Below are 18393 nucleotides of genomic sequence, written 5' to 3' on the forward strand. Positions count from 1 at the left end.
TGCCAGCACGCATCCTGCAGGCACCGGTATTCAAAGTGATGGCTCATATCCTGAGCGCAGGAAAAAGGCCCTTGCTGTGCCATGGGGAAAAGGCTTCTTCTGTCCCTTAGTCCTGTTTCTTCCTCCTTCCCATCCCCGTGTGAAACACTAAGCCCTTTGAAGGATATTCATCTCAATAGAGCAGTTTTCCCCCTTCTAAAGAGGTGATTGTGTGGGAATGCTCCGGAGGGAACTCGGTACAATTTTGCTTTGAGATAAGTGAGGCAGGAAGAGGAGTTAAGCTGCTCTGGTGCATGCACAATGAGCCTTTTAATGGACTGCGCTGTAGCAATTTGTTTGTTCTTTTTCCCTTTGATGCTGTTGCTAAGGCGTTTTAATTGTTCCCTTTCAGATGCCGTTGAAATTATCCCTGGGTCAGCTTCCAGCGCCTCCTCCGTGAGCACCACGTCCCTGGACACCCTGTACACCCCTTCCTCCGCCTCAGACACCGCTCTGCCCACGGCGGCCTCCAGCCCTGCCACCACACCTCCTCCCGTCCCCAGCCGCAGTGTGCACACCACCATCACACGTAACCTGGACACCGGCCCCGCGGCCCACTCCCGCTACACGTCTTCCCCAAAGAATGGGGCCAGCAAATCTCCTCAGGCCAAACGGGCTGCCCCAGCACCGCCATCCGAAGCGGGGGCCTCAAGGTCCCACGCTGCAGATGGGGAGAAGACTCTGCAGGGCAAGAAAGCTGCCCCGGCGGCCCCCACAAACCTGGAAGCGTTCAGCTCTCTCTGTCTCGAAGATAAGAAGGCTGCCATGGCGGAGCCAGTACCACCGGAACCCAGCGGGCTGGTGGCATCTGTTCCCAAGACCATAGGTGCCGAATTGATCGAGTTGGTCCGCAGGAACACTCACCTCAGCTATGAGCTGTCACGCGTGGCCATCGGTGTGGTCATCGGCCACATCCAGACCTTGGTCCCGGCAACCAGCGGCATCATGGAGCAGATCCTCATCTCCGTTGTGGAGAGTAAGGTAACGCATGCAGGGCTCTATAGGCTGGCTGGTGCCAAGAGCCGGGGTAATGCAGGGAGCACAACACAAGTTCTCTCCTGATGTTTGGAGTGGGAAGTGCAGGAAGATGCCAAAGGGAAGGTGCTGGCTGGGGGTAAACAACTAGCAGGGGAGATTGAGGGCTGTTGTAATCCATAAAAGGTTGAATGAATCATAGAATCATTACTGTTGGAAAGACCACTAAGCATCACCACCATACCTCACACAGTCGTTAAGGTTGGAAAGAGCACTAAGATCATCTAGTAAGGGATGCAAAGAGGTATTAGAGAACTCAAGAGAGATTTTAAAAAATAAATAAATAAAAGGGCAAGGAGCTTGCCATCAAAGAATGGGGAAAAACCTAGAGAGGATGTTGAGTGTGTAGAATGAATTAGCACCACCTGAGCAGAAGCACGAAGGGGAAGAGGAACTACTCCAGCTCATGGCTGTGGCAAAAAGATGGATTGAGACTGCAACAAATCAGCAGGCTTACTCTCCTTGCTTCTTTTTTCCCTGATGGCATTGACCACGTGTTGTGAAAGCTCATGGAGAGCCATTGTGGTGGCGTAAAATCAGACAGAAATCAATAGTGACTTTTTCAAGAGGTGTTTTCTGTTTCGAGTGCTGCAAATAGAAGCTATAGAAAATGGAGCCTTAGCAGTATGTGGCACTTAGTAAAAGCACCTTGTAAAGTAAGGCATTGTATAAACTTATTTTTCTAATACTATGCTATGTATACTCTGCATAAGTGCCAATGCAGACTGTACACCTGCAGGTGTTTTTTCTCTCCTGACTGTGAAGTGCCCAAAGCCTCCATTGCTTGGCTTGGTCCTTCCTCAAAACGAAGAGAACTGCTTTTCCACAAGGATGTTCTGTCATTCTACAGTGCACTCCTCAGCTCTATTTGCTGCTTTTTCTTTACAACCACCAAAGAGTAGAGCGTTGTTTTCATCCACTGGAGGAGGAGGATTATCGTGACTTTGTTCTAAACCTTGTACCAAACGATCACATGCTCCTCCTTCCTCTGTTACAGGCACACAAGGGGGGGAAATAAAGGAATGCTTCGTGCAGCAGTTGTTAAAATAGCAGAGTGCATCTGGGTGGCCCTCTGCCTTAGTTGGAGAGATAATAAATTTCAGCTCCCACTTGTTAAACACAGCCCCAAGGTGTGCATTTCATATCGACATCTGAGATTGAGTTCCGTCGCTAATGGCACAATTATAACAAACCTTTCCGAGGCATTTGAATATGAAAACTATGGCATTCAAATTCTAGATGAAATCATAATCTACTTAAACGTCTCATTGAGTAGTGTCCTGTGAGCAATCATCAATTCTCAATTTGTGGCCATGACCCAATGGTTAATTGCTTCCCTCTTCAGTAACAATGCAGTGTCAGTGTGTGATTCAGCAAAAATTTTGAGCTGTTTCAAGCAAATGTTCCAGCTCTGATTCCTTTCAGAGGGGTTCTGATTTCTGTTATTAGGATCTTGGACAAGGATGGGATATTATTTTTATCTATAACACCTGTTCTCAGGATACAGTAAGCATAATTCCACAGGAGTCATTTTGTCATGCTGCCGATAGCACCGCACCTGGCACCAGGCTCTGGTGTTCCTACTGGTGTTGGAGACCAGCTCTGCCAGTTCCAGGGGCTGCTGAGTGTCATTGCAAGTGGTTGGCTTCACGAGCATCATGTGATGATACAGGTTATTATTGCAGACTTGGTGTTGTTCGTTATACCAAATCATTCCATCGTCTCAGGGGTTCCCATGCAGGATTGTTGCTGAGTTGTCTGTTCTAGGTCAAGGGCATTTTGTCTTTAATTTGTAACTTCTGAAATCCCCCTACACTCCAATCTGTGCAAATACGTGGTTGTTGCTTCTTCTGCACATTTTTTCAAGGTTGTTTTTTTTCTTTTTTCTTTTTTTTTTTCTCCATAAGTGAGATATCGCCCTTGATTAAAACTTTGCTCCGGTTATAGCAGCTATTACACCTGTTTCAACCTCAACTGCAGTCTTTAATTAGTTGTGTCCTTCCTGCTCCCGTTCCAGTCTTAATTTGAAGTCAGATCACTGGTTTACTGAATCAATCCCAGAATCCATTACCTTGCTCTTATTCCCAGAGCGCTGTGAAGGTGGAAGTGCCGTGCCGTTTCTTTTTTATTCACACTGCTGCTCATCTGCCAGGTGCCTGCCTAAAAGTGGGCTTTTAGGAGGGAGAGAAGGGCCTTCTGCTGGGACAGCATCACACCTTCTCTTCCACGTTGTTCTTGCGTTTGGCTGTGCTGAAAGGAGGAATGGCTTTGACAAGCCACAGATGCTTCTCTGGGGTTTGTCTTTCCTCCAAGGGAGCCTTTGTCCCTTTGCTTGTCCGGGATAATGGCAGTCAGCAGAGTGAGCACTCTCAGAGCAGACTCATTTGGCTGTACCCCTTAGTGAGATATTGAAAGAAACGTGAGTGCAGAAGGAGGAGGAATGCATTAGTGCTTTGACGGATCCTCTGTGTGCTAATTGCTGGAGGAACAGCCCTCATGCTGTCCGAGCCCCAGCCTTGCAGCTCCCTGCTTGGGAAGCCATCCACAGCTTCCCATGGCATCACGCAGGCAGGCTCTGCTGTTAAAACTGAACTGCTCCTTCCTTCCTTCGTTATCTGCTCGGCAAACGTTATGTAATGAGCAGCCCCAATAAGAACGCTTCTTTAATTATATAATTGAACCACTGAATCAAGGTCTTAATTAGTTCACACCCCAAATACCACAAAGCAAATTACTAGCAATCCTGGCTCTAATAAAGCAGATTAAACGTTGCAGTTAATAAACTCAGAGCCGTTCTCCCCTTCTGGCCGTGGGATTCCCAGCATGCAGAAGGTGCACACTCCTTTGCTTGGCACAGTGTGGCTGTGCCACTGGTGCCCTGGTTGTGCTGCCCTGTGTCAGTGCTACAATTCCATGATCCAGAAAAGACTTGGGTACAAGTCTTGTTCCCATGGCTTTGGGAGCCTTGGTGTGACTGGCTTGGCTTTAGGTAATGGCAGGCTGTAAGCAAAAAGGGGTGCAGCTTGTTTGAGTGAGGCTTCTTGGGTTCCTTAGCATTCTCAGAAGCCAGCCAGAGCTCCAGCAGGGTGGTGACAGCTTGGATTTAAAGACTTTGACTGTGCACCAGTCCTGGCACCTATTTTTGAGGGCAGGAGTCCAATTTGATTCATTCACTGCACTAGCTGTGCAAGGAAAGGAGGGGGAGTAGAGACCCAACAAGTACGAAAGCTGAAATAATGGCTGTGTCTTTGCTGCCAGCTCTTGACTGAATGAGGTCAGCTGCACTCCTCAGTCAAAGACCTACATGGAGCAACAGCCAGTTGCCAGGACCCCAGTAACCACTGTTCTGCTGTCCTGCAGGACCTGAGCTCGGGGCTGCCCTCAGGACAGATCTGTCACGACGAGCAGCGGTTGGAGGTGATCTTTGCAGACCTGGCCCGGCACAAGGATGATGCTCAGCAGCGCAGCTGGGCGCTCTACGAGGATGAGAATGTTATCTGCTGCTACCTGGAGGAGCTGCTTCGCATCCTGGTGAGCCAACTCCTCTGCTGTAGGCATGGCACAGCACTCCAGCACTGGTGAAGCTCCTTTTATTTGGCTGCCTCTGTCCTTGTGTTGCCTTCAGACTTGCTGTGTCAGAGAGTGGAGGTTTCCTGTATATCCCTTACTGTTTGTGGAAAGTCTGTGTGATCCTTCTGCTCCACTTTACAAAGCTCTTAAGGAATTACGGAACTGTTATTTACAGTGGCTGTTATTTCCCTATTACAGGAGAATAGAAAACCTCACTTCTGAGCAGGTACAAAACATCTCAGCATATTTGTATGTATGAGAAGTACGTTGTGGCGGTGAGAAATACTGTCCCAGCACTCTCAAGCATGTACAAGTCTGTCTGTACAGGGAACACAATGGCATGGGAGCTGTCATCTGGTGCAGTCACGTGCTCTCTGCTACAGGTGCCATCACCATCTTTCTTATAGCACCTGTTTAGTACTCTTCATCAGTTCTAACATGAGCAGAACTGATTTATTTTTTATGGAGTAAATGCCGTTGTCTCTTTAACTCAACACATGACCTCTCTTCTTGCTGTGAGGCCCGCAGGGCAAGGAAGGGGTGGATTGGTGCACTTCCTCCTGATTTAGTGGGGTTCTGAGTGGGAGATACAATACTTCTCCCTATGGGAAAACTGGAGCTGCTGTACGTAAGATACTTGCACTGAGATACTGCTCAGGTCATGGGTTTTGAGATGCTTTCAGCCTAAGACATGCTGTATGGCAAAGCTTTGGTGCAGAAATCTCCATTGTGGCAGTTCTTGAGCTGTTTCTGTTCTGCATTCAGTTTCTTTGAGAGATGGTTAGGCTGTGGCTGCTGAAGCCAACAAGCAGCTGGCCTCCCTGGAGCTCTCTGCAGCAGCCGCCTTACTGCTATCATTGAACACTAGGCTGACCTGTCCATTCCTGCTTCCAGACAGATGCAGACCCAGAAGTTTGCAAGAAAATGTGCAAGAAGAATGAATTTGAATCTATCCTGTCCCTCGTGGCATATTATCAGATGGTAAGGTGGCAGCATGAGTTGCATTTCTCTTCTTTTTGACATTTCCCTGAAGTTGCAAAAGAGCAAGTTTATGTGATGAATGTATGTTACATGTTCCCCCTGGGTAGGGCAGTTCTGTGAACGCAATAGAGTTGTTGCATACCTCTTTTGAGTGCTGGGAAATGCCACATTATTCATACAAGCTGTATGGAAGAGCAGAGAATGCTACAGACTCTGAAGCAGTAGCTAGCAGTGTGAAGGGTAAAGCTTGCTGCTTTTGATAGCTCCATTAAGGAACAGAATCAGCATCTACAATATATAGGGGAAGAATTTCTGAGGATGCGTTGGGTAAGCTGACAGGCTGGGACTGCTCCTCTTTTAATTGATGCATTCCTGTGCATTAGTAAATAGCTTTGCTTGGGAAAGTAGGTTGTGAGTAGAAGCCTTGGGAGCGAGGAAGAAAATCAGTATTCAGAGGAAGAAGTGGAAGTTTTGTCTTCAATACCTGTGCAGTGTTGCTTTATTCTGCTTCTTCCTGGACCTCACTGTTGTAGGATGCTGTTGGGGTTGGAGGCTTTCCCCCGTCCTGCCCCTGAATCCCCAGCTACAGCACAACAAGCCTCGCTGCATTCAGCTTTCATTTCTGTGTCTGAACCCAGAGCTCAGCGCTGGGCACTGTCTGTATCTGAGAGCAGTGGGCAGCAGGCCACAACCTGCACCAGCCCAGTTCTGAATGGCATCTGGAAAGGACTCCTGTGACACTGTTGGAAAGGCAGTAGAGCTGCTGGGGTTACTGTTACTCTAGGAGGGTCTGCAGCTGTCCCAGCAGCAGGAGCTTCTCCCAGGTATGTCTCTCACCTTAGAGTGAGCCCTCATCCAGGACGTCATTTGATCTATTACACTGTCGTTGCAGGAACACAGGGTGCCACTGAGGTTGCTGCTGCTGAAGTGCTTTGGAGCCATGTGCAACCTGGATGCTGCCATCATCTCCACGCTTGTAAACTCCGTGCTGCCGATGGAGCTGGCGCGGGACATGCAGACTCACACGCAGGGTGAGCTGGGGCTGCTGTCCTGGGCTCACTGGGGACATCTTCCCATGAGATGGATTACAGCAGCCGTAGTGGCCTGTCACTGCTTGACTGCTGTCTGTGCTCTGGGAACATGGATGCCTGTTTTTAGAGTTACTCAGGTTATTACAGCTATAAGTGGAGAATGCATGGGAGAGGATGTTTCAGTCCAGTGGTGCAAGGCCCTCCAGTTCTTGAACATGCCACTAGTGATCTGTGTCGTTGCTTGGAGAGGTCTTAAGCATGTTTTGAGCTGTTCCAGTTGGCTTCGTGATGCTGATAGGAGGCACCTACAGATCTCTGCAGCCCCTTATTGGCAGATTTTTCTGTGCGTTCTATACCAGGTCTTGGAGGTGTTTCTTGGTGATAGGTGAGATGTGTGTTGCATCAGAGGAAACTGCCTCATTGCCTCCTCTCTGTCTTTGTATGAGGAAGGGTGGTTGTGCTGTTAATGAAGTTGCAGAGCTGCCACAGCCCTGCTTTCCTTAGCTCTTTGCCTTCCATACCCAAGCTTTGCCATCATGTTCCTCCTACTTTGTGCTCCTTCTCCCTGTGTTAGGATGACCTGTCCCTGTTGTTAGCAGGAACTTCCTTCCTGCCCTTTGGGCTTGATTTGTTCAGTATCTTCTTCCCAGGCAGATATTGGAAGTGCATTGTTTTTTTCTAAATGCAGTGCACAGTTGCAGTAGCTGTTGAGTGACCATTTGGATGAATATTAATGTTTGTGGTCTTGCTACCTGTCCCCTGATGCAGTCTGTATAATGCTGGTTTTTGTGGACTCTTGGAGAAGTGTAATTTGGTGATGAGACTGTAGGATATTTCTGCTCAGAACGGGGACTGTCACATCCGTTGCCTGTGAGCCGAGTAAATGGCCAAGAAGACCACCATGGATGTGCATAATAGATGTCCCTGTCCCCAGCATGCTGCTGCAGCCTGTGTTGAACATCTGTGCTGTGGACAGGAGCAATGGGGGTGAGTTGGTGCCTGGATAGGGCTGTGGGTTGGGAGCCAAGCCTGCTCCGGGAGGCTTTGTGGTCACATTTGCTTTGCAGTGTGGGCATTTCATAGGTGGGGGGTGACTGAAAAGCACTGAGGGCAGCACAATGCACGTTAGGTTAGTGTGGAAAGGGACTGAGATCATTATGCCTATGTTGGCTTAGCTTTCTCTTTGTGTTACCGCAGCATATCAATTATATGCAGTGAGCCTGTCACACTGTTGGTGTTTTTTCCTGGGTATGCGTGAGAAGCCTCTTCTCTAGGCAGAGGCTTTTCTGCCTGAGAAGCAAATAACACTTGGAACTATGACTGTGCATCTCTGACAACATTATTCCTGATTTTTGTGCTGCCAAAAATAAACTTTATTATGCATCTGTCACTAATTCATAAAGATTGTCTCCAGGTAAAGGTTTTCTGTGCCACTCTGAAGCTGATTTCAGTCTTCTGCTCTGTTCTGCAAGCTGCCCTCATGCAGGCGGGGTGGGCTGACCCAGGTTCTCAGAGCTGCTTGCCATGCCCCACCTGGTCACTGCACTGCTGTCCTGGGCGCTTTCCAGGGACTGTGTCATTCCAGGCAGCACAGCTAGCTCTGCCTGTAGAGCATCAAGTTTTGACATAGGGGACTTCTGCACATCTTTGCTGATGTCTACGTGGCACTTCTGCTGGATCGGACCATCTCCCAACAAGTATTAGACTCTGCTTTGGGCACCCAAAAGCATCCCAGCTGAAGTGGGTGGAAAGTGGCTCTGCTGCGTTCCCTTGGATTTCCAACCTGCAACTGTGACGTCTCTTCTTTCCTTACATTTTTCTCAAGTGAGATCTGTGATGTAACACTCAAGCAGTACAGTTAAAGGGTTAAAAGCTGCTCTTCCTTTTGCTTACAGGAGCCTCCCAAAGTCATGTCCTGATGCAGTGCTGCCTTCCTCACACTCAGCTTGTAGCAGGCACTTGCAAGCATTCCATCTGTGCAGAGTGCAGTCTTCCTGGCCTTCACAGCAGGGCTACAGAGAGGTAACCATCCTTGACCCAGACATGTCTGTCCTTCAGAGGTGGCTTAGGGCATCAGTAGTTCCCTCCTGCCATCCTGGTGCTTACTGCTTCATGTCTCACTGCCAAATGGCAAGCAGTGCCTTGCATGAAAACACGACCTTCAGCACTGGAACGACTTGAGCTTATTTTGGTACTAGGAACTGGGGAATAGCAGCTGATCCATGACATGCCATGCAGTAGCTAATCCCTTCAGTGGATGGCGGGGGCCAGAGCAATTGGTGCCAGCACAAAGCCGCTGGGGACCACTGCACAGCTCCGCAGGATCCCTCCTGGCTTGTTACTGAGGAACAGCCGAGGCTGAAGCTCTGTGCCTGGATGCTGGGTACCTTTGATGAGAAGGAGCTTTACCCTGGGGCTGAGGCAGGCGTGTTGGCTGCTGGCCAGTTCTGCTGCCAGATGCTTGGGTCTTATTGCTTCTGGATGGCCACTTCTCTCTGATGCGGCTGGCCTGCACATCTATCAGCATTAGAAGAGCTTATAATAAGGCACAGCGAGGCAGAATTAGCCAGAACAATTCCAAAGAAAACAGACGGGGATAATCCACTCTGTAATTGTGACTTTCTCCCCTGTTGCAGCTCAGTGTACGTGCAAGTCAGCTGCCAGGCTCTCTTTACTTGAGTTGTAGACAGCTGTGTCTGCTCCCTGTGCCCTGGCTTTGCCCTGCTGTGTTTAGAGGTGGAAAGCAAGGTCTTTGGTGGCCGCTGAGAAATCCCTGTCAGACAGAATAGCAGCCCTCCTACCAGTGCTGAGGGAACACGGGCTGGTGAGCAAACAGCCACATCTCTTCTGTCCTTCGTGGCCACTTGAGTGACACCTACCAGTCTGATGTCACTAAAGTCCCTCTGCTTCAGGAGAGCTTTCTGAATGCAATTTATTCACTTGCTGCCACTGGTGCTGCTCTTCCAGAAAAAAAAAAAAAAAGCCATGCTTTGGCTGGCAATGACTCTGTTTTTCAGGATGATGCAAACATGTCAGGGAATGAAGCCTTTGCTGAGCCTTATTGCAGTGGGAGTGCTTCAAATACTTGCAGAGTGTATGCTGAGTGAGTGCACCAAGTTAATCCAGATCTGCTCCTAGTTCAGCTTTCAGACTCTTTTCAGCAACCTCCCATCCAGCATCCGTAGCAGTGGAGCCTGCAGTCAGCTGCCACGAATGGACATCAGTTCACGGCAGATGGGGCAGGGACATGTGTAACCACCCTCCTCCCCCATCCCATGTCTGACTAATCTTTTCCTCTTTGTTTGCTACAGCCACATGTTCAGTGCTGGCTTCTGGTTCTCAGATCATTGTTGTGTGAGGAGCAATGAAACAAGAGAAAAGTTCTGTTTGTGAAAGCGTTGTGAAGAACACAGGAACAGCAGCTCCCTATATCTACCTTCTGCCTCACCCTGCCTCTGATAACCAGCTCCAGGTGCCTAGAATGGAGAAGTGAAGAGGTCTTGTAATGAATAGTTAGGAAAACAGCACAGCCAGACGTGGGACGAGCCCACAGTGGCTGGGTGATGGTGCCTGGAAGCACCTCTGCCTGTCAGCTCTGGCTGTGCAGGTGCCAGTTGCTGCTGTCAGATCCTTTTTGTATTACAGCGAGCTTTGGTATCACTGCCACCTTATAGCTGGGAGCTTCTTAGATAAGAATGAATTAGATTTAACTTGCTCAGTGTCCTCCCTCTCCGTTTAACAGGAACAGACAGCAGTTTCCAGCTTTCTTTGCTGCCACATTGTCTAGGCTGCTCTCACACAAACTTGTAATCTTGTTAATGTGTAGTATCTCTAGCTGGGCCCCAAATGATACGTTTTCACTGAAGTGTTTGCTATTTCAAAGCTCAGGCGTCTTGTGGAGCTTTGACAAAGTCTGCATGCTCTTTGTTCATAGAGCCTCTGCTGATGGAGATGGATTCTCAGGGTTATTGGGCTGAAATTATTCTCTAGCATTTCTTCCCTTGTGCTAAGAGTAAATCTGCGAGCTGCCAATTGCTACAAGTCCTTTAGCCAACTCCAGGAGCATTAGGAATGATGAAGGCACCAGCTTGAGTGGTCAAAATCAAATTGAGCTCGCTAGTGCTTAGAAATGGATTGATTTGTGCACAGAGAGGTCTTTCTGGGTTGGAGGGGGAGTTGGAACCAGGGAAGCATCATACGTGGAAGGGACCTTTTCTTTCAGCCTCACCACTCTGGACAAAGGCTGCATTTTATTATCACACAGATCATATCCTGCGACTTTTGTTTGCCTGCAAATATCTACTGAGGTGTATCTGTTAATTAAGATTCAGGGAAGGCACCGGCTGTGGAATATTCACATGGAGCTGCTGCCAGCACAAATGGCGTTGGACCGGCGGGCTGCGGGGCGTGTTGGTGGTGGAGGTGTGTGTGGCCTGGGCAGTGGGCAGAGGCACGGCCCGAGCTGTGAGCAGGGATCTGGTGGTCTCCCCAGAGACTTTCCATCCCTCCAGGCAGAGCTGAGATAGCAGAAGTGGAGCAGAGCAGAGGTGGTAACGAGCGGTGCAGCGCTCCGGGGGCGGCGGTGGTTGGAACAGGCGGCACTTCAAGGTGGCCAGATGGATGCTTTTTCTGGGTTCAGTAATTACATAACTACGGGCTGTGTCCTGGGACTGTGCAGGGGAGGTTTTTCATTATTCACGTGGAGTTTGCCCACATCCTCTTAAGTGGAAGGGGAAAAAAAAAAAAAGAGAATTCGGTTGTGATTATTTTTAAATTAATTTAGAAATGCATGGTGCAAAAGGCGTGTGCTTAAACAGGAAAATACCCTGATAGTTTGGTAAATACAGGAACAAAGAGCAGTGCGATCAGCGTGCAATGTCTGTATTAAATATGTGGCTTAGCAGCTGAGGTGCTGCACAAACCCTCAGAAGAATCGGTGGCGGAACCTCTGGGTTTCTCTTGCAGATCATCAGAAGATGTGCTACTCTGCCCTGGTGCTGGCAATGATATTCTCCATGGGGGAGCCCCTTCCATACCATCATTATGGTAAGAGCGCCCTGTGCGTGTGTCAGAGCTGGTCGTGGGGCACCTGGGGATGGAGCTTTTGTGGGGACAGCCTGGGGCACGCTCAATGTCAGCAAGGTGAGATTAGGGTCTGCTTTTCACCACTGGAGTCTCCCTGGTGGAAACACAGAGCGGAGATGCCAGGTTTTCAGAAAGAGCAGCACAAATCTGGCTTGGAGCAGAAGCATTCTGCCATGCTGCAGAAGGAGCAGTTTGCCCAGCACTGTGGCTCAGCAGCATACTTGTCCAAATGTTTTGTTGTACTGGTGCCTTGCACTACAGCACTCACCTCTTATTTGCCTCAGACACATTCTTTCTGATGCTAACTCAGATCGCTCCATGAATGTCTACTAAATCCATCAGCTGCATAATGGGGCCTCTCCCTGCTCTCCCTTGTAAGAAGGTGGCACAATCCTGTGAATTTCAAGTTCTTCGTGCGAGTGGAGATGATTAAGAGTATTGCAGTCAAGAGGGAAGTGCAGATATTGCTCCAGATCTGCCTGTTGTACCCTTTCTTTTATTTCAGCCTTCAGCTAGAAAGTGCTCTCTGCACGCTTCTTCCTTGCCGTGTTTTGTTCCAATACTTGGGAAGCTCTGGATTCAGTTTTCCTGGAAATGCAATGAAGATTTTTATAATTACCTCCTCAGCAGCTTCACCTTAACACTCCAATAACCACGTACACGGTATAAGATGGTGCAGCAGGGACTGAGGAGCGAGTCTCCACATCTCCTGCTTTTCTCTCCTCATGTAACCCTGGCAATTATTTCCAGCAGGTGGACTTATTTGCATGAGCTCCTGAGCTTTCCTAATAGCTAAATTGAAAAATGGGTTATTACTAATGATCTGGATGATTACCCTTTTTTTTTTTTTAAATAGATGGATTAGACCAGTGGTCAAGAATACAAATTTCTTCCTACCTGAAGCCTTCATTGGTGGCAGTGGTGCTGGAACAGCAGCTGGAGCGGAATTTGGCATTCTATTTACTCAAACAATAAATTTTAAAAAAGCCAGTGGGAAATGAACATTCAGCATTTGTGTGAACTGTGGGTAATTCTGAGCCATTTGTCTCTTGCACAAAGCCATTTGTTAATTTCCTGGTGGCTAACACTGGCACTCTAGTAGTGGCTTTAAGCCTAAAAGCATGGAGAAGTGGCTCAAGTGGTCCCTCATTGCTTGGTGTACTTTCCTGATGATGTAAGTGCCGTCTTTATCCTTCTGCAGAACATCTCAACTCTCAGTTTGTGCAGTTCTTGCTGGATGTGATTGAAGATGGGCTGCCCTCAGACACCACTGACCAACTCCCTGACTTATTCATCAACGTCCTTCTGGCCTTCAATCTCCACATTCCAGGTCGGTTTGGTGCTAGTCTGCCTTGGCAGGACACCAGTGGTCTGGACCAGTGAGGGGATGAAGAGTGGGGATGCGGAATCTCACTGGGATTTGATGGTGTTGTGATAACCTGTGCAGCTCTCTCAGCCTCCAGCAGCACACTGTTTCTACTTTTATCTGTTCAAATACTGTACAAAACTCTAGAGGGAAAATCAGCCTGAGAGCCCATGTCCAACCAGCTGACCCTCAAGAGCACAGCAGCCATGAAGTGCAGTGGATTTCTGTCTATACATGCAAGCTGGCTGGATCAAAGCAACTGCTGGGCTACAGGACACATGTATGGCTAACTTGTAGGCACAGCTAATTTGGAAGGAAGCGTGCTTCAATGGTCATTTCTTGGTATCTGTCCAGAAAAAAAACTTTTTGCTTTATGAAGGTCTTCACAAACCTTCTGCTTACCCAGCTGCACTTCTTGAACCCTACTCAATGCTCACACGTTGGAGTTGAGATTATTACCCTTAGCCTGAGCTGCACTCTCTCCTGCTTTCCCTCATTGTTAATTGTCCCTCCTCTGCTGAGCTCCTTAATAGACAAAGCCTGTGATCCCCAGAGAAGGGCCTTAGCCCATTCCCTGTAGGGCTGACTGGGAGCTTCAAAGATTGTTGTTGGAAAACTAGGAAGTAGTGCAAGGTCCTGCCACTTGTTAACCCTGAGTGAGTTTGGACAATGAGTGAGTTTGCAAAATCTCCTGTTGCTCCAATTGTATTTAATTATTTACTGCTTTTCTGCTTCATGACCTTATCCGTGGCTCTGTGGAGAAAGGGGAGGATAAAACAGCAGGACATGTCTAGTAATTTACTTATTATGAGTTGTACTTCACTAAAATTTGTGTGAGAGTTTCTAATTTCATGTGAAAGTTGATTGCACAGATGCTGATTAAGTATAGTCTCAGCTGCTTTCATTCATTGCAGTTTTGCACAGATACCCATAGAGTTCCTGGATGCAGTAATTGGGCAATAATGTGTGAGAGGCAGTGTGTTTCTGGGGGATCATTGCATACCTGGGGTGTAGCTGAGAGCAGTGATTTGTTCTCTGATGCTAAGAACCTGTTAAATGATGCTCAGGTTGCTTATCAGTGGATTTACTTGTTATTTCTCTGCCTGCAAGATTCATTTATCCTGCATTGCAGCTGTTCAGAGTCAATTCAAAAACTCTGCTAAAACATGTTACGTTCATAGACTCATAGTGAGGCTTAGATTGGAGGGTACCTTAAAGATCTCCTAATTCCAATCCCTGCCACAGACAGTGCTGCCAACCACAAGATCCATTGCTTAGGGCCCCAGCCAGCCTGGCCTTGAGTGCCTCCAGGGCTGAAACCCTGAAACCTTTGGTAGCCCTGCTGAGTTGGTTCCCTGCAGTTCCCCAGAGCGATGCTGTGAAGGGGGAGCCCTGTGCTGCTTTCCTTTTTTGTTTTGTTATGTTGTCTTCAGCAAACAAAGGGATGTGCTGAGCAGGTTTCTTCCCTAGTTCCAGAGCACAGCGTGATCATGACGACAATAAGCAAGCACTCCAATGTCAAGACTTTCACGGAGAAGCTGCTGTTGCTGCTGAACAGGGGAGGTGAGTGCAGCACTGTCACCTGCCTGGCAGGGGGGGCAGCTCCTGGGAACGGTGCTTGGTGAGAGCTGGGGGTGCTGGGGCTGCAGGCGGCCGAGAAGCTGTCAGCTCAGGCTGACGTGCTGCTCAGGGGAAGCTTCCCATTTCAGACTGGCCAGCAGAGGGTTAGCTTTCTGCCTGCTCCAGGCGTGGAGTGAAATCCGCTGTACGCACAGAGCTTGTGCACAGCAGATTGTTAGAAAGCTGCAGATCACTGCAGGCGGAGCAGTGCCAGGTATTTCTGCCTGCGCTGCATGCCACTATTGTGCTTTCTGATACCTTCTGGAGCACGAGGGCTTTGCAGCTTGAGATTTGTTTTGTTGATAGCTGGTAAATAACTCGCCCTGTGATGTTTGCAGCTCGCCTTACTTGGGCTTCAGTTCTCTTTGGGATCGCAAATCAGTTTCCACGCTATACCAGCTTGAGGGCAGCCTGCATTTCAGTGCTTCTATATCTGGCCCTGTCCAAAAGCCTTTGTTTAGCTTTTTCCATATTTAGATTCCCTAAAAGGATTTTCTTTGAGGAATAGGGGGACCACAACCAAAGGAAGATACTTCTCTTGTGCCCACCTCCTGCACTACCCATAGCCCCTTATGTGGTCTGCAGGGCCATGTTTTGATAGAAAACAGGGTACAAAATGGGTAATTTAAACTTGGAGGTGTTTCTTTTGTTGCTTCCAGAACAGTCCTAGCCTGGTCTCCATGGTGAAAGCTTATTTCTGATGCAGGCTCTGGTGGGCTTTTCAGAGGGGTCATTGGACCAGACTTAATAAACCAGGGAGAAAATGAGTGGTGGCTGTTGAGCAAGGAGGGGAGGCACTGAGAGGTAATGTGCTAATGAGCTTTCACCTGAGATGTTAGGTGAAACATAAACAGTGATTAATGCTAATGCTAATGAGTTTGGTCTCAGCTTGGTGCCCTGCAGAGCTGCCATCCTGATTACACGGCTTTGTGCAAAGCACTAGGGACTGCTGGCACAAAAGCTAGCCATGGGCAGGGAGCAAGTGGCTGAGGTGGGGGCAGCCCTCTCCCCAAAACCTGTGGGGAACAGTGCAGGGGTTGGCACTGAAGGAGGTGGGTGGCAGCAGGGAATGTGTGGCTTAACACGATCTCTATCTCACCCCTAGATGATCCAGTTTGTATCTTCAAGCATCAGCCTCAGCCACCGCACTCGGTGCTGAAGTTCCTGCAGGATATCTTTGCCAGCAAGGACACAGCCAGCATCTTCTACCACACAGACATGATGGTCCTGATAGACATCCTGGTGCGGCAGATTGCTGATCTCTCCCCTGGAGACAAGGTGCTCACACAAAGCCATGGGCACTGAGAAGGGGAGCATGGTCCCAAAGCAGTGGTGTTTCTCCTCACCTGTGGGGCTTGATGGTGCAGACAGGGGTGGAGTCCTGGGGTAGGCAGAGCATTTCTGAGTGCTGAAATCTGTCCGAGGGGCTGAGAAAGAAGGGAGGATTTGTCCTGCCTGGCACATGGCAATAGGAAGGTGTGTTTGAAGGAAGGTCTGCCAGGCTCTGGTGGTCTGTGCCCTTCTGTTCAGGGACCTTTGGGAAAAGAGACCTTCTGTGAGTAGCAGAAGGAAGGATCTCCTGTGTTTTATTAGTGCTAGAGGCGGGGAATGTGCTTATGTTTGGGAGTGACCAAGAGCGTTATTGAGGTGCTGTGGGAAAAGCACAGTTCTCCATAGCTACTGATGAGTCCTCCAGAAAAGCAATGCCTTTGAAGTTCTCTCTGGCTGGTCATGCAGCAGCAGCTGCTCCTGTGCTCCTGCTATAATGGAGGCTGGCACTCTTGTTTATCTCATTTTGAGTTTTTCATTGTGCCTTGTTTTTTCTCCCCTCCCACTTGGCAGCTGAGGATGGAGTATCTGTCTCTGATGCACGCCATCATCCGCTCCACGCCGTATCTGCAGCACCAGCACCGCCTCTCTGACCTGCAGGGCATCCTGCAGCGCATCCTGGGGGAGGAGGAGGAGGAGCAGCAGTGCCAGATGGACAAACTGATCATCCTGGAGATCTATAAGGAGTTCCCAGAAATCTCCCCTGGTACCAGCTAACCGCCCCTCGGACTCGAGTTTGAACCACTTGGATCAAAGACGTCTCTTGTTGACACTTTCTCCCTGTTCCCTTCCAGTACAGCTCATACCTTATCCTCCTTTGCACGAGGCCTAAGGTTTGGACAGTGTTCATCTGCCCTGTAGGAGTGTCAGCGGGGTGCCCCGGGGCCTGGTGCTCCAGGGAGGGCAGCGCTGGGCAGAGCAGGCTGGGTGCTGGTGCTTGGTTTGCTCCCAGTGCTTGAGCGGGAGGCACTTTTAGCCAGCAGGAAGGGCAGAGCCCAGAGGGACTCAGCAGCCAGGTGGAGTGTGTTTGGCTACGCTGGTGTCCCAACATCCTGAAGTGAAAGGCCTTTGCCTTAGAGCATCACTTTATTTTCCATGTGCATCTCTCCCTGCAGTGACCAAGTGGAGTCTGTTGGTGCTTGGAAGAAGCTTTTGTAACATCTGTTTTGTTTCTGCTGCTCGTGCCAATGTACTGCAGCGCTGCCCCGGGAGGCAGTGGCTCACTGCCCAGCGCCTCGCCTGTGAGGCTGACCCTCCCTGCTGGCCTGCAGCTAACGCTTGGGGCAGCACTGCGCCTGGGGTCCTGCTCTTAGTGCAGCAGCTGCTTTGTTCAACCCGCTTTCTGTAGTGACATTTAGATCTGAGTATCTCGCACACTGCAGCAGCCCAGAACTGTGACCCTTTGGTGCTGCTGTTAGGAGCCTTTGGTGTGGCTGTGGCACAAACAGTGCCCTGTGCAGCCACAGCTGCTGCTTGCCGCCTCCGCAGCAGCACTGCCCCAGGCAAAGGGGCTGCATGTGGGCAGTGCTCTGTTTATAATGCCTGTGGGTTTCTTGCCTTGAGCTTTGCAGTAGCTCTGCTCGCTGCCCTCCTGTCATGAGGCAGTGTGCGCCTGGTGTCCAGTGGCTGTTTGTGACCATGCACGAGAGTGGGGAACCTTTATTTATATCCCCTTTAGGTTTCTAGCCAACAGGACTAACCTGTATCCCTGTTACAGATAGTCACACACTAACGTGGGTCCCTTAGGTATCCGTGTGCACAGTCTGGTCGCTCCTGTCCCCAGCTCTTCCTCTGCAGTACCCTGTGTAGAAGCTATGGGCGCTTGGAACTGGAAGCACTGGGCACAGATATATGGCTTTAGGAGACAACAGCTGAGCTCTGCTCCCAGGCCTGGGCTCTGGGCACCGTCATGCTCAGGAATGGAAAGGTTTGGCCTGGGAATGTCTGAAGCTTAATAATTGCCCTCATAGAGAAACCTATTTTTCCTGTGTAAAAATGTACGAATGTCAAAAGGGATGCTGTATTTTCTTAAACACTGAGTGTAACATGCAGAGGAATAAAGATGTCTTAAACTGGAGTTGTGTGAGCACAGCCCTGTCTGTCCTGTCTGGCCGCGATGAGCCCTGCAGTGTGGTTGGAGGGGGCCTTAAAGATCGTCTCGTTCCAACCCCCTGCCGTGGGCTGGTTGCCCCCCACCAGCTCAGGCTGCCCAGGGCTCTATCTAAGGCTTTCAGCACCTGCAGGGATGGGGTGCCGGTGCCTCGCTGCCGTGAGTACAGAATTTCTTCCTAACATTTAACCTACATCTCCCCTCCTGTAGTTTAAAGTCAGTCCCCC

General features: G+C 49.3%; 1 protein-coding gene across 2 annotated transcripts in view; it reads left to right on the forward strand.

Annotated features, from left to right (window-relative positions):
* The window catches only part of NCKIPSD (NCK interacting protein with SH3 domain), a 35294-nt gene extending 17161 nt beyond the window's left edge, over nucleotides 1-18133 (forward strand). For both annotated transcript variants that reach the window (XM_085235731.1, XM_085235732.1), the window contains 9 exons: nucleotides 392-1020; nucleotides 4435-4605; nucleotides 5539-5625; nucleotides 6518-6656; nucleotides 11622-11702; nucleotides 12943-13071; nucleotides 14578-14670; nucleotides 15833-16005; nucleotides 16570-18133. In XM_085235731.1, coding sequence (XP_085091857.1) covers nucleotides 392-1020; nucleotides 4435-4605; nucleotides 5539-5625; nucleotides 6518-6656; nucleotides 11622-11702; nucleotides 12943-13071; nucleotides 14578-14670; nucleotides 15833-16005; nucleotides 16570-16773 — 1706 coding nt within the window. In that variant the 3' untranslated portion in view covers nucleotides 16774-18133. The remainder of the gene's footprint in view (nucleotides 1-391; nucleotides 1021-4434; nucleotides 4606-5538; nucleotides 5626-6517; nucleotides 6657-11621; nucleotides 11703-12942; nucleotides 13072-14577; nucleotides 14671-15832; nucleotides 16006-16569) is intronic.
* Nucleotides 18134-18393: the final 260 nt, after the last annotated feature.

The sequence above is a fragment of the Meleagris gallopavo genome, chromosome 14 (genome assembly GCF_905368555.1).
Source record: "Meleagris gallopavo chromosome 14, MGAL_WU_HG_1.1, whole genome shotgun sequence".
NCBI classification, from domain to species: Eukaryota; Metazoa; Chordata; class Aves; order Galliformes; family Phasianidae; genus Meleagris; species Meleagris gallopavo.